Source organism: Athene noctua, chromosome 11, assembly GCF_965140245.1.
Source record: "Athene noctua chromosome 11, bAthNoc1.hap1.1, whole genome shotgun sequence".
In the NCBI taxonomy this organism is placed as follows: domain Eukaryota; kingdom Metazoa; phylum Chordata; class Aves; order Strigiformes; family Strigidae; genus Athene; species Athene noctua.
Window position 1 is genome coordinate 10,674,956 of NC_134047.1, and position 13,135 is coordinate 10,688,090.

Sequence of the window (13,135 nt, forward strand, 5' to 3'; positions counted from 1 at the left end):
TCCCTCCTGTCTTCTACAAAGTATAATACTGCTGATTAGGAGACATTTTACATCTCTGTGGGGAATGTAGTCTAGAAAGATATGAAAAAGACCTAGGTTTCCTATCCAGGTCTCCAGATATACACACAAGGAGACTGCTTGAAACATAGATTAATTATAACTAGTATGAGTGGATTGGCTCAGATGAAATTTGTTCTATATGAATAAACTATTTAGCAACTGTATGAAGCGTAGTTTCTAACAGAATGTCTGCTCTCACAGGAACTATAAGTAATTCATTACTCAGTTGGACAGTAGTGATTTTTCCTGGCTTTCTCTGCAGAGCATGCAACACTAGTACCAGTTTCTGCATACCAGTATGTTCCCCCCCTGACCTGGAAATATCACATCGAAGAAGGAAGAATTGAACTAATTCTCTATGCTCAGTCTTACGCATCTTGCTGCACAAAAAGCCCATAGGGACTAAATATGAAAAAAGGCAGGACTCAGCATGAAAAAGGGCACCGCAGCCTGGCATCACATCTCTCAGCAATGACTCACCTAATGTCAAATACGGCTATAGGTTTTGCAAGGTGAATATTTGTTCCTGGGGATATGGCCAGAGCCCATCACCTCAACTCTGAAATGCCTTCTGGTAGTAATTTTTGGCACTTGCTAACTTTCACTATAACTCCTTGCCGCTGGAGGGGTGAGGGGCAGCTTCTGAAGTTCATTAACCAGACTGCTAAACTCACCTGGCATACAATTCTAATTTTAAGTAACTTATATCACCTTTACTTTAGAACTGTTTAAGTATTTTTGAAAGCCCAAGTCCCATTAAAAACCAAACAGCAGCTAGACTCCTTCATCACCTACATGCTTCTGAGAATGTCTTTAGAGCCCCCAGATACTTTGAATTACCCAGTATACAACATCATCCTCAAAGTGAAGACCTGAAACATGTGTGAAAATTAAAAAAAAACCAACAAAGTACACCTCCAGGTGCATTACCAAGATAGTTACCCTAATAGCTACCCATGCCTCACCACAGGATACTGCAGGGGTCATTTACTACTTGCAACTCAAGTTTTAGGACCTGGAAGTTCAATCTGAAGAGCAGATAATGTTGAAATGAACTGCTGCAAACATCCAGATATCAATCTTAGCTCTTCAGCTGCCAGCCAGTAGGTCAATAATCACGCAAGCATAATGTCAAGGCCAATAAGATAATTTCATTACAGCTGCCTCCAAATCTTTTCATGCACACAAAAACATAAAATAAAATAAATCAATGGAGAGGGGCCTGTTGAAGAACTCATATACTGTATTTATAGCAAGTTATCATTGCTGGTTACTATAGTTACAGCAATGCTGTGTGTGCCTGTCCTCTCTCTACTTTTATAGTGGAAAATATTTCTTAAATAATCACCTTTAATCTGGTGAAACTGTTCTAATTTCTCCATTTAATAAACAGTCCCACAACATCCCTAATTACCCAAAACAAAAGAACTCAAAAAGAAGAGCAGACAGCTGTAAGAGGTGATTTTGAAGGTTTTTCTTTTTTTAATGGATTACCCTTCTTTCATCTGCAAATCAATTTTGCTAAAATGCCCACCATTTCCCTGAATTTTAACCATGAAGTTAAGGATAAAGTGAAGAGATCACTTAAGCTCAGAAAAGACATTTAGCCTTCTCAGCTTACTCTGAAGTTTCTACGAACATATGCATTTCAATGCCATTAATCAGTTTAATAAGGTAATAAGGTTTGAGTTACCATATGTAAGTTGTGTTAGAGCTATGCAAGGAGCAAAGCGCCCTGGGTCACGATGGAAAGTGATTTGTGAACATGTTTGCAACTCTTTCATTCCTCATTTTCCACCAGCAATTTTAGGTTTTAGGAACAGCTAGGTTCCTTCAGCACAGAACCAGCCTGATCCAGAGCCACCACAAAAACAAGGAGCTGGGGCCCAGGCTTACCAGGAGAGGGGAGCCAGCCGGCACAGGAAAGCAAGGGTGGACCCATGAGAAGCACTGAGGAGCCGTAAGGAGAGCTCCAGAGATTGAGGTTTGTGAGAGCTGTCCTCAGAAAGCATCAGCATGGCTTTCCACCCCACTGACCTCTACTAACCAGTCGCAATTCACTGTTACCTGACCTCTGGGATTTTGCACTGAACTGACCTGGGCTGTATGGACAGAAGCTGGAGGAGAGCTACAAAGGTGTGGAAACCATTGCCCGTGAGCAGACCTCCTTGTAACACCCCAGCTCACAGCGGTGCTATATGTTAATGGCACAGCAAGGGAGATGGGAGCTTAATTAGAGGAGAGATCATACTTCTGATGGAGTTCATAGGTTTTCACTTGCTGTTGTGCTGGAGCTCAGTTTGAAAGGATAAATCTCTCTCATAAAATATATATCCAACTATGCTTCTCTGCTCCTCTCCCTCAGTGTCTCTATCTGCTTTGTCCCATCCCACCTCACTACCTCACCCATACATCCTGCTTTCTGGAACATAGGCTTCCCACCAGCTGTGGCTGCCCAAGACAGACTGGAATAAGAGCCTCATGTTTAACATTCTGATAGTAAATACTTCCTCCTTCTCCTGCTTATGTTAGAATACTTGATATGGATTTGGTCAGTGTTTATCAGCACAGAGGCATACAGCAGAGTGAGGTTTATCTTCCCTTTCCTGCTGTCCTGTAGGCAATTTGGGAGTCTGGGAGCCAAGGAATAAGGAGGCCTGGTACCTGTGCACTGGCTCCAGGAGCAGGTCAGTGAGAAGGTGAAAGCAGAGGCAGGCTCTTGGGGCTGCCTTCTGCCATGTACCAGCCAGCAGCACTAAGCCAGCATGAGAAGTGACACTATTTGTTACTAGTGAAGCCCAGAAGCTAATTTCTAACCCGTTCCTTGCACAGAGCAGGGGGGAAGCAGGGAGAGAGCTGTGTCTGCTGCAGTTCACCCAGGGTCATGGCTAAAGGCATCTCAGATGGCAATATGAACAGCAGAAGAGCCCTAGGAGCCCAGCTATTTTGTGCAGTTACTGAAGCTGGCTGCCAAATCTCTTTACATGTTGATGACGCTGAGATCAGGAACAAGTCTTTACACAGTTGCCACAGGTGCGAGTCAGGTGACTATGGCTCAGACATTTTTGTGTTTCTGATTTACCTAGAACCCAGGGCAGGATCATCCACTCCACGATGGTGGGAGGCGGTCCCTGCATGTGAAGGTCAGTCCTGACGATGTGCTGTGATGCCAGCAGGAGCATGAATAGGAAGGTTAGGTAAGAGCCTGTGTGGCAGATAAACTTTATAAATGGCTTTTTAATGAACAGTCCCAGCCTGCTCTTCGGTGCAATCAGATATGCCACAGACAGCACAGGAAATAGCAGTCCAATGGTGACACAGGTCAAGAGTTTTACTGCCCAGTGTTTCCGCCTCCATCCTGGAAAACCGTCATACCAAAGTGTTGCTAGTAGCTGCTGACAGTTTGGCTGAGCAACAAACTGAGGAGGAAAAAAAAAGAAAGATTACTACTGACTGGTACTTTATGTGCATTCCCCCTCACGTATGTGTTAGAGCTCACACAGACCCTCATATTAAGTTTGGGGCTGGCTGTGGTGTGGAAAAGCATATTTTGGAGACAGAGGGAAGAAAGGAGGGATATTTCACTCTTATTTTTCTACATAGGATTTCAAATGTCTTCTGTAATGTTTTTTCTGTTTGAATCATCCTTATGTAGATCAGTCACTCACCTCACATGAAGCCTCGTGCAAATGTGATACAATAGAAATTACTACAAGCTTTTTCTCTTCCCATGCATTTCTCTTTCAGCTCGCTTCTTTTCAGAATGTCTCAGGTTTCAACTGCCTCAAACAAATCACTGTCAGCATCTTTAAGAAGTGACTAAAAGATGAGACAGGAGGGAAAAGGTGTAAAGCTCTGAGAGTGTGTGTGTGAGAGAGAGAGGAAGAGAGAATGTCTCCAGAAGTGTGTGGGGTGCTGCACGTGGTTTTGTGCAAGGAGGCCAGCATATGCATGTGTGGGATGGGCTGGGCATGAGACAGCATGCAGTAATGTAAAGTTCAGCCAGGTGACATCTGTTAAGAAGCAGGACAGCACATTTGTAAACATGCCTCACTATTAAGAAAGAGAGTAGTTGTAAAATGTAAGAGATTAAGCAGAGGCGAAAAGAAATCTTTGATCACAGTCCCAAAAGTGACACTTGAAAGTTTACTTTCACTCTGTAAAACATAGCATTATGATAGTGATTTATTGCATCTCAGTGACTCTATACCAGACATGGTCAGGCTGCAATTACTTCAGACTGTTCTAATACCTAACAGCCTTTGGAATTTCAAACTCAAGCCATGATATTTCTTGCCTATGCCAGCAGACTTTATGTTCCTGGTTATACCTGGACAGCCCTGTGGTGTTCAGAACTTTTCAGACCCATAGCTAATTAGAGATGTCTGCAAGACCAAGACAACTATGTTTTTCTCTACATATTTGATTTCTAACCCATCTTAATGAAGTTACAATTCTGATCTACTAAATGCAGATTTCTCACTGGGCTCTGCAAGTTCAGAAGAAAATCTTAACTATTGTTCTGAGAATGCTTGTTATACTTACTTTGCTGTAATTAAACCAGAAAATCTGTTCTAGCATGGATATATAGTTATTGATAAACATACTCCTATAGCAATATAACTACATCTATGATTGGACACAGCTATATCATAAAGAATCACACTTTCAATGGACACAACAGTACTAGCAGCATTTATCAAGGAGAAGAGACGTCTTATAAAGGGGACTCAAAGCGGTGAGTAACCTGCAGATGACAGTACTGTTTATTACACTTGGCTAGTCCATATTTAAAAGGGATCTCTGGGAAGGATTTGGTGCCACCATGCTCTTCTTTCCCCTCCAGAAACATTTTTATCATAGAAAGCACTCTTTTACTACTACAATTTAAACCAGCTCTTGGAAGGACTATGCCAGGCTAGCAAAGGGACTGGCTTCTGAATAGAAGTCTTGCCACCTCAAATTCAACCCTGGCAGAAGCCCCATGTAGACACTACTGCACTCAGTGAAGACATGGCCTGGGCTAATACTGAATCAGCCACCACGTGCATTTATGAGACAGTTACAAGGTTCTTCTCATCACGTCTAACAATACCTAGGACTTCCCACAGGTCTTAGTCACCAGGAGATCAGATTTGGTGTGAAAGAGACAATTCCTAAATAAAAGCTTTAGCACACAGCTGTATCTTTTAAATATTCCTCCACAGCCAAAACTGCCCAATATTAGGAGTACTTTTTATATGCAGTTCTTGGAATATTCTATACAAGCAGAGCATTGTCACTGCCATGTTCAAAATTACTAAACCAAGGTCAAGCGAAAGGAATTAGTTGCTCAGTCTGATAAAGTCATTCATTAGTGTAGGAATTTTTAGATTTTGTGAATACATTTTATATGCTATAACAGGCTTTTATATCAGAATCAGACCATTTGTGAACGAGGTACTTCACATATATGGAATGACCAAAATCAGTATTGAAAATAAGATCTCCAAGAGGAGTATCTGGCATTTATGAAGCTCAATGTTTATCCGGTGTTACTATAATAAACATGACTGCTGCATCTAACATACAAGTGCCACTGTGCTCCAGAGGACATCAGAAAAGAAAATCAGAAACACATTTGATTTGAAATCAACCTACACATGCATGCAGCAGAAACTGGACAACAGTTGATACAGTGATGATCTCCAGAAAAAGCCAAGACCTGTTGCCTGTTATGATCAGAAAATGTTATTGAAAAATTCCAAGTTGGGACAGTGATGAAAGAAACAATTCTACAGAAACTGAAAAACCATCAAGCATCAATTGTAATTTGGTTGGTTGGGTTTTAATCTATGATTTCAGGAGGTTCAGCATGTTATGTCTAAAAACTAGAAGAAACAAAGATTACACTGTATTTTCTCATTGAAGATCACAAATAGGAGCTGTGACCAGATGTGTTCTGTGGTAATTTACATGGTAATAGATGCTGCTGTTTCTCTGAGATGAGGTACAGCTGGGGGTTTTTTTGAGGGGGAAAAATGTATAAACACATTTTCTCTTTATCACATATGATAGAAAGCTCTAAGGGGAGAATAAAACTGTTTCTCCCTTGAGTCAAAGTCAGAGTCATTTGAGAAATCAAATGACTATAAGTTCCTCTGGTTGCTGTGCAACTTGCAGGCATCTTAAAGTGCCTCTTCTCAGCCTAATAGCTCGTTTCTAAAATCTACTTTGTGTTGTATCTGCTGTTAGTTCTTCAAATGGAGAGAAATTCACACATCATGAAAGAACAGTTTTAAAGACCAGCTTGGCAAAAGAGAATGGAAAAAGCCTTAAAATTTTCCAATCAAGCCCATTCCAACCTCACTGAGAATGGCCTAAGGGAAATTTAAGCACACCACAGAAAGAAACTCTCCTGAATGTCACAAACCATCTAATACTGTCTTTATTAAAGGTAAGGCTAAGCCCTTACCAATGTAGGCTTTTACTAACTCAGTCTAACTTGTTAATCACAGATTTAAAATTAGTGAATATTACAGCTTAGATCTCAAGTAGTACAAGGACTACAGCTGGCTGAAAAACAAAATTTGCAGTGTCTAGAAACACTGGAATTCTGAATTGGAATGAAGGAGTCAACTAAGCCCTTGGTGAAGGAGTCAACTAAGCCTAAAGAACCAATTGCTTTCAGTAACTTTCTGTTAACTTTAAAGAATACAGAAACTAGCTATTTCACTGAGTAGTTCTGTGAATGTCAGCCTCACCTTTGCTTCTAGGTGGTGTTACCTAGTCTAAACCATCAAATTCATTGACTAGACTAAACCACCAAATGCTCAATTCATTAAAGATTGCCTAGGACTCATACTGTTAAATCAGTGCACATAAAATATAAAAACATGAAAAAGCTCAGCTTTAGCCCCTTAAAGTGTGAAGTAGCCTGAAACTGTAATAATATCATGGAACTTTTTTTACCATCCATAATTTCAAATTCCTTCATAAAATTAAGAAAACAATCTTATTTCTACTTTGCAAATAGAACTGAGATCAGGAAAAGCAAGTAGACTTCTCTGACACTACTTAAGCCAAGGCCTTTCCTGAGTACAAGTTATCTTTCCACATAAGTAGGGTCCCAAATATGGGTTTTTTCACCTTTTTGCAAAGCCTTTCATTTGCTATAGATAGAAATAGTGCACATATATATCATAGTTTTCCATCATTTCACATGAACATACCACATGTAACAGGATTTGGTATCAGTTAAAAGTTTCTGCACAATGAAAAGGAAAGATTGTGATCATTTTAAAAACTGCCTATTGTCCCAGTTTTGTAGATGGTCCAGAATTGGAGGCAGATATACTGTATCAGAAGCTCTCTGTTCAAGAAGATGAGCATATGACTTGCAAACAGTGCATTTCTCCAATACATATCAAGCACTTTTTTCAAGGACTGCTGCATTATAGGAGACTCCAATCTCTATTACAAATAAACGGCAGCACAAGACATCATCCCACAGACATGATGGAGAATGTTCTGACAGCTGCATTAATGAAAAAAAAATGCTTCCAAAAGGTGGCATTTATTTTCAATTCAGCTAATGTATGAAGCAAACACTCAATGCTATGAAGCCTGTGGTGTGCTAGTGTAACATTAATCAGGATTGTCCCTACCTGTACACAAAGTCTATGGATGCTTTTCTGGGTGAGGTATTCAAAGAGCAAGCTCCTTGTCCATTACCTGTTAAGCAGAACCTGTCCCTAGCTGAAGATACAGTCCACTTAATTACTAGGAGATAAGATGCAACTCGGAGTATCTTCTTGTGAGGACAATGCCACTGTGTCACCAATGGGCAAAATGCTCAGTCTTCTGGCTTCTGAAAATAGGGATAAGTATCTTTGCCTTTACAAGAAGCGAGATCAGCAACTTCAGACATGGTTGGGAAGCACTTAGAGAGTAGAGACTACTGCAATACAAAGTCTTTTGTGTTCTCACTTACTTCTTTCAGTCTTGCCAGGGTCTTTGTGTAACATTTGGCTTGCAGCTGGATTGTGCTATTAGAGAATTTCATTTTCAGTGTTCATCATACTCATTGTCACTTGATCCTCTACCAAGAGGAAAATTTTTAAGGGAAAAAAGCAGCTGCTGGATGGAGTGTCTTTGTCTTAATATCTAATCTTTACTGATATTTTTATGTCACCTTAATTCTACTTCTCAGGAATTAAATGCTCTCTGCATGCTGTTCCATTAATATAAATATCAAACACAGAAATTATGTTCAACCCCCCCTCCCCTTATCTATGGGGAAATCCCTTATCTTTCACAGTCATAAGTAATTTAGGATCAGACACAGATGGGCTGAGATGTGAATGCCTCAGGGAGCAACTGAAATAGCTCCCTGATAGACATCACAGGGGCTGAGCGCAGTATCTCTCTGCGTTTATTCTGATTATTGTGACGGCTGCCAACAGGCTCTTCTGTTTGGAGTTTTTTGGGAGTTCTTTTCTGTGCTCGTGCTGCGGATGGTGATAGTGAATGCTCTTCATAGCTCAATAAGCACTAATTTGTAGCTGCAGAGCTTTGTGTTAATAAGCAGGATCGAGTTCTATCAGTCAGCTGCATCAGCTCCCAGGGAGGTTACCACTGAGAGTCGAATGTGGCATGGGAGTTATGAAATTAACTTTAGTTCCCCTGTGTGACACTCATTTCTACAGGTCAGATCTCACCAACAGCACTAAAATATTGCAGCTGAATACCTGCAAGGTTACTGTGTTTGGGGGGTATCATTATATGCTGTTGCCCTCTACAATTAAAGTATTTTGGCTTTGGAAATGCACATTTTCACATGAACTGAGCTACATTTTGCAATCTGTGTGACAACTGGGCAACTGCACTGTCCGATGTAGTAGCATAAGTGTATACTTTAGCTAGATCTGTAAAGAATGTAGATTTCCTGTGAATCCAGTTCTGTCACGAAAGGGATAAATGCCATTGCCATTCTCCACTCAGTAGAAAGCCCTGTCCCATCCTGCAGAGGTGCCGCCTTGCACCCTCTCTCTGGCAGACTGAAGGGAGATGCTGCTGAAGACACACACCTCCCAGTGCTGGCGAGCAGAGTGTGGCCAGGCAGGGCTGGGAGCCGCAGGTCTCTTCATCCAGGTCGCTAGCAGGGGTGACCTACCCAGGCACAGAAGTACCTACCCCACACACATCAGTACAACTGCAGATGGATGGGGGAAGAGCACAGCCTATTGTACTTGAATTTTCAGAATCAACTGGCTACAATTTCTTTCCTCCCATGAAGATATAGAAACTCCTACACTGTCAGTCCTACCACAGGCTTAGGTTTATCAATCAATGCCAGATCTTAATGTCTGAACCCACAAAGCTTAATACACAGCGTCCAATAGCTCAAATGTGGTGTAACACTTGGCACAACATCAAAAGGCATATGGATCACAATGTGTAATGAAGTGATCCTCTTTACTCTGACTTCAGGAACATGAAATGGCATGCAAAGAAATAAACTTTTAAAATCCATCTTCTTCCTGCACTCCCAAATCCTGCTCAGAACCAAGTAGCACAACACACTTCCAGTGCAACAAACCACTCTGCCTCAATTTTGTACCAAGAACAGGATCTTCTGAGGAAGAAAGGAAACATGGTTGTTCTACTGGTTTGACTGCTCTTAAAGGAAATTCCAGTGGGCAATACTCAAAAGAGCTACATTTCTAAATTAGCCCAAGACAGAAGAGATAAACTATCTGTGGCCTAATTTGATGTCTGCTGCAGAGAGCCAGTAAGCCCTATGAGATCAGATATTCTACATAAGAAATACCAGCCTCCTCAAGTTTGCAATGATGCACACAGTGAGATGAATAAGAAAATCCTCTTTTGTAGCACATTTCTTTTTAAAGTTCAACCTTGTTAATGACTGCAAAGTTATTTACATTCTGCTGCTGAAATATGAGTTGCAGAGGGTAAACACCTAATGGTTGTTCATCCTGTTAATTAAGTACTTTCTGCAACAGGAAAAAAAGGAAGAAATGAGATAAAGAAGTTGGAGGGAAGGCTGTACAACTCAGGGAAAGGGGAATACAAGTCAACATTTCTCATCAGGCACTTCCAAGAGATAGTATTTTTTTCTCAGGAAAATCTAGGATGAATATCCTACCAAAAACACAGCTGCTACTCACATACCTGTTGCTGCTAACTGGGAAGCACTGATGGAAACCCAAATGGCAGTCATTCCTGCCATTTAGGAAGTTCACTAGCTGAGCTGGAAGAGTCCTTCAAGAAAACCAGGTGCTACCCAAATTGCTCAGTCCCTCTTCTGGTGAATAAAATAAACTCCAGATCCTCCACAGATGAACATACGGTCTCAATTATACAGAATTTTGTCTAATTTGTTCTTAAAATATTTTAAGTGATGATGACACATGAATCTTAACTAAAGGTCTCCTACCCATAACACATCTCTTGATGGCAGCAGACACGAACTCAGTTAAGCAGTAGCAATTGGAAATTCACCAGTGATGTGAATGCTGACAAAAGTAAAGACTGAATAACCTCTAAAAGCCTGCTACAGTTCCATTCATATTTTTCACAAATTTATTTTGGATTAGGTTAAATATTTAAATAAAGGAGGTCCCATATATTCTAGGACAAAGGTAAAGGCTTGCAAATCCTAAGCACCTACCCATGGAAGAAGCAATTACCATTAAGCTCGAAATTAAATCCATCTCTACTTTAAGAGCGCTTAAACGTGTATTTAGCAATAGGTTTGTATTTATGGCCTGTGTCTGCAGGATATAAGTGCAGGCATAAATTCGGCATTGAATAAAGGCAAGCTGCTGACTGGTGCTTCTACAGGCCATCCTCTGTTAGCAACCGCCCCACCGGAACATGGTTCACCTGGGCCAGACACTGAGCAAGAGTCCAAACGTAAACAAAATTTTCAGCATTTATTTCAGCAGACAAGCAGACTATAGTTGATAAATAAATTCCTGTAGGAAGTATTTCAGCAAACATTTCAGAATACAGTTCTGTTACAAAGATGAAGTAGGCATAGACTGGGTTTCCAAAGGCAAAGAGCTGAATATGAGCAATATACCTAAGAGAGACAGTCAATTCACAACGCACTAACTTGTTTCCAAGAGCTGAACAGGGGATATCGGACACATCCTACAGAAGTACTGCAAAAACACTCAGGCTAAAAACCATTTAGAGACACATCTTGCAGTTTCCTAAATCCTCTTGCAGGCAGCACTTCAAGAGTTACAGATCTTGCAAATGAATTCCAGGAGCTCTCAGGCTTTAGCTGAAGTGGAGAAGATATTGACTTTTAAGTAAAAGGCTGGGTTTATTCTCCGTAGTGATTTTCTAACATTTACATTAAATAGTGATAAGTAAAGCAAACATGAGAATTTTAAAAGTCATTCACAAGTATTTTTAAATACATACCTACTTTACCCTATTAGTATTAATAAAAAGTTCTAAAAATATTTTCACTTGCTTCCTTTCTGACCTGATAAATATCTATGCTGAAAATATTTAATTTTGGATTCTTTTTCTTTCTACCTTACCATCTCCTGAATGTTTAAATTTATTCCAATATCCAGGAAAGAACAGACCAGCGTACCATAAACACTTCTCATATTCTTGGGAACCTCTAAAGGCTATCTCTGCTTCTGAGTAATATCACCTTTGTAGGGTGAGGAGGACATATTCTTTGCTGAAGGATGTTTACTCAGCCAGCTGGGGATTGTAGAGAAAGAATAAGAACACAAAAACTGCAGTCACAGCTTTTAAATGCCATTCTGCACAAGATCTTAGTTTGGGGGGGTTATGATTAAACCATTTCTCCATCTCACTTTTCTTGGAGAGAACTATGAGGTAACTGTGTTCTCAATCATGAGATACCTAAATGGCTCGTGTGGATGAAGATGGATCTGATCTATATATAAGAGGTGTAAGAGGAGTGGAATCTCAGGTTTTTTCTCTATAGAGTTTCGTAACACTCTACACTAAGCAACTGAAGTAAAGCTGAAATTCACAGAAATCAGATAAATAACAATGACCCCTTCTATATCCAAAAGGGAGAATCCATACCAACATTTTTTCCACAGAGTTTATTATTTCAGGATATCCTTCAAAGTGAAGTATGAAAGAACACGATATAGTCTTCACTATTGATGTAAAGCTGACTCTGAAAGGCACTCTAGATCTTCAGATGCAGTAAGACTGAACACTTGGCTTATACAATATAGAAGGTGTCACCTCTCCTTTCCAGTTTCTGTTGTCTACAGAAAGCCAATCAATCATGCCCTGTACTTTAACCTGGGCTTTTCAAGCCTCTTCTCTTGCTGGCAAGAAGACTGATGGGATACATGAAGTTAAGGGAACTGACAAACTCACTAAATCATTCTTGAATGTTCTTAAAACAGTGGCAATCCTTTTAGATTTCAACATATTTCCTGTCTTTGTCCAAGAGATAATTTAAGTTGGAGGCATGAGGCACCAAACATTGCTTAAAGAATGATCCAGGCGTTTGCTGCCTGCTACACATTACACTAACACAAGCAGAGTCCTTGTCCTTGACTGACATACTGGTCTTATGTTGTTTTTTCAAATTTGTGCATGACAAGATTAGTCAGAGATGATTTTGCTGTCAAAAGATAGTCTTCTGCAGTTCTGTTCTGTGACAGCTGCAATATGTGGCTAACCTTCATCAAGTTAGAACATTTTGGTGTTACGTGAATAATATACCAAATAATACTGTTTCCTCAAATAAACATTCAACTCCACTTTGTCAAATTGATGAACCATCAGTTCTCGGAATATTTCTTCTTTTTCCAAGTTTGGAGAGAAGTTACACTTAAATGCCACTTGTCCTAATTTTTGTAACATAATGCAGCTGTATGGGTTAAATTTCCATGCTAATTTCCAAAACTGAACAAATCGATCTGGCAACTGCACAAACCCATAGAGTAGGGGCTCCATGATATGCACCACTCACCCTGCTGACCCACCAGCCATCAGCAAGAAAGACTGTTTTAGGGGTGCAAATGCAGATAAGTCTCCCCACCTGCCACCGAGACTG

The 13,135-nt window shown here is 40.3% G+C and overlaps 1 protein-coding gene across 2 annotated transcripts in view; it reads right to left on the reverse strand.

Annotated features, from left to right (window-relative positions):
• The window catches only part of TRPC5 (transient receptor potential cation channel subfamily C member 5), a 103,629-nt gene that overhangs the window by 36,143 nt on the left and 54,351 nt on the right, over window positions 1–13,135 (reverse strand). For both annotated transcript variants that reach the window (XM_074915132.1, XM_074915131.1), the window contains exon 4: window positions 3,143–3,479. In XM_074915132.1, the coding sequence (XP_074771233.1) occupies window positions 3,143–3,479 (337 nt within the window). The remainder of the gene's footprint in view (window positions 1–3,142; window positions 3,480–13,135) is intronic.